At 54.5% G+C, this 2,719-nt stretch overlaps 1 protein-coding gene across 1 annotated transcript in view; it reads right to left on the bottom strand.

Annotated features, from left to right (window-relative positions):
• DENND3 (DENN/MADD domain containing 3) overlaps positions 1-2,719 on the bottom strand; it is a gene marked incomplete at its 3' end in the record, with an annotated part of 73,424 nt that overhangs the window by 63,895 nt on the left and 6,810 nt on the right. The window contains exon 4 of the mRNA XM_015561422.1: positions 410-563. Coding sequence (XP_015416908.1) covers positions 410-563 — 154 coding nt within the window. The remainder of the gene's footprint in view (positions 1-409; positions 564-2,719) is intronic.

Below are 2,719 nucleotides of genomic sequence, written 5' to 3' on the forward strand. Positions count from 1 at the left end.
CCAGTTTGGGAAATCATTGTTCATTAACTAAATAAATATATATATGATATATATATCTCATTAACCACACCGGACAGGAGAAAACATTAACTAGTTAAATATATTGCCTGATATTCTAGAGAAACAAGTGGGAAATTTGTAATTTAAGTAAATGCTACGCGATTTCTGCGTAGGGAGTAAGGAACTGGCGGGTTAAGTCCCCAGGCGGCCCGCTCATCAGGGCCAGTCCGCGGAGCTCGAGGCCTGCCTACCGGACGCAAGAACAAAGCGTCATTGCTAAACTTTTAAAAATAAATTTCTACTTTCAGTGTTTTGACTTTAGGGCTGGTGTGCAAGAGGCGTGTCAGGAACTTGAGAACCAACGTGGAAACTCAGGAAATGTTTTAGGAAAAACACTGAGACTTCTTCATCGTGTTACCATCTCTGTTTGCAGAGAAACAGGAGAGATTACCAAGTGCAGCGGTCCCGGTGGGGGGCTGGGGATCAGAGAGACTTTTGCAGCAAAATCTCTGATGTGATTGTCAACTTCGAAATCCTTGCAGGGCTTCAGGTGAGTCAACAAACTGAAATTTAAAAAGAAACACTCAGCTCTCGGTTCCACAAGATACGTGACGCCCGTGGCCATAAATGCAGGCTGGACCCCCCCTGTGTCCGGAGACGGCCACAGTTACAAACTACAGCTGGGTGCTGGGACTTGAGTGACGGACACGGCTCGTTTGCCAGAGAGGATTCTGGCTCAGTCCGATCCAGGTGAGTCCCAACGGACTGTCCGCCAGCAGAACCAGCAGGACTGCCCACGCCTTCCACTCCGTCTGCAATCCCCGCCCCAATTCCAAGAGCAGAGCTGGGTGGCAGGGCTGCCCACAGGGTCCTCGCAGCCACCCCCACGAGGCGGAGGATCAGGGCAATGCAGTGCTCTCTGGTTTCCCGAACCTTCTCTGCATCCTCCGGCTTCCAACTCAGCATCAGCGTTAAGTCAGCTCTTCTACCCCAAAGGGAAACTGTCAAAATGCCAACAAAGCCCGGCTGGCGGGCTCAGTGGGTGAGCGTCGACCTATGACCCAGTGTATTTTAAGAAGAAAAAAAATTAAAGTATTAAAAAAACAAACTGAGTTCCAGGTGGTGAGCCCGTGGCAGGCTCTGCTCTGAACCCCTGGGGGAGGGTGCCCCGCGCCCCGCACCCCTGCCGGGAGGGGCGGTACCTGAAGATGCTGACGAGCAGCTGCAGGGTGAGCTGCTGGATCTGGCGGTTGAGCCTCTGCTGCCAGGCCCACCTGCGGGCTCGCCCCTCGTTCACGTCGGTGCTGGCGCCCCGTTGGGCAAGGTCCAGGTCATGGTGCAGCTGGAGGCTCTGGACCCTGGAGGGCAGGGACGGGTCACCTGTGCTCCCACTGGGCGGGGAGAAGGCTCCGGAAAGCCAGGGCTCAGGGCACCCAATAACCGAGCGGGGGGACACGATACACATACACCCCACAAGTTAGTCCCCTCCCACAGCCAGCCCCTCAGTGCAGAACTCATGGGCCTGACTTCCTGCACCACATGTTGATCCAAGAGTCATTCCGTTCCCCGTGCTCTGCCCCTCAAGGCACACACTGCCCCCCGCAGGACGGCCAGGCCTCCAGCGAGGGCCTGACTGCACACCACCTCTGCCTGGCGCGCTCAGAGGCACCAAACCTCCCATGTCACCCCCTGGCCCGGAGGGGACGGCCATGGACTCAGCCTGAGTCCCCAAGGACAGGTAGATGGAGGGATGGACTACAGGTGGATGGAGGGCTGATGGACAGGTGGATGGAGGGATGGAGGGACAGGTGGATGGAGGGATGGATGGACAGGTGGACGGAGGGATGGGTGGCCAGGTGGATGAATGGATGGACAAGTACATGGATGGATGGACAGGTGGATGGAAGGGTGAAGGAGAGAAGGAACTGCAAAGGTCACGGGCACAGTGTCCTGGGCAAGAAGAGAGGTAGGATTCCTGGGAGCCATGACCATCCCCGGATCCCGCAAGGCCATACTGATATGTAGGGTAGATCAGAATAAAGACAAATGGCTTTTATTTTTAAAAATTCACAAATAATTTCCAAACTATAGACACATGAAGTATCTATAATAATAAAAGCATAATATGCAAATCGACCGAATGGCCGAGCAGCGGAATGACCATCTGGACACCCTTCCGGACAAAGCCGGGCTGGGAGGGCTACTCTTGCACGGATTTCATGCATCAGGCCTCTAGTCTGTCAATAATATCAGACTGAAAAGGTACTCAACAGGGCCAGTGAGAAGGCTGCCCACGTGCAGCTCCCACGGTTACCTCTGAATGAAGGTCTGGGCCGCCAGCAGGGGGATGTCGGGGACGTCGCTGCCCGAGCAGGTGACGCTCCCACTATCGATGTTGATCAGAACCAAACCGTCTGCTTCCTGTGGAAGAGGCGTCAAGGCCGAGGTGAGAATCCGCACGTGGCTGTGAGAACACAAGAATGCACGTGCACACCCGGAGGCATTCATTAATGTCCTCATCATTAAACTACCCGACTCAGCCCGGCCGGGTGGCTCAGTGGTTGAGTGTCGTCGACCTATGAACCAGGAGGTCACGGTTCGATTCCCCGTTAGGGCACATGCCCAGGTTGTGGGCTCAATACCCAGTAGGGGGCGTACAGGAGGCAGTCTATTAATATTTCTCTCTCCCTCTTTCTCTAAAGTCACCACAAACTCTTCA

This window comes from Myotis davidii, unplaced genomic scaffold, assembly GCF_000327345.1.
Source record: "Myotis davidii unplaced genomic scaffold, ASM32734v1 scaffold1717, whole genome shotgun sequence".
NCBI classification, from domain to species: Eukaryota; Metazoa; Chordata; class Mammalia; order Chiroptera; family Vespertilionidae; genus Myotis; species Myotis davidii.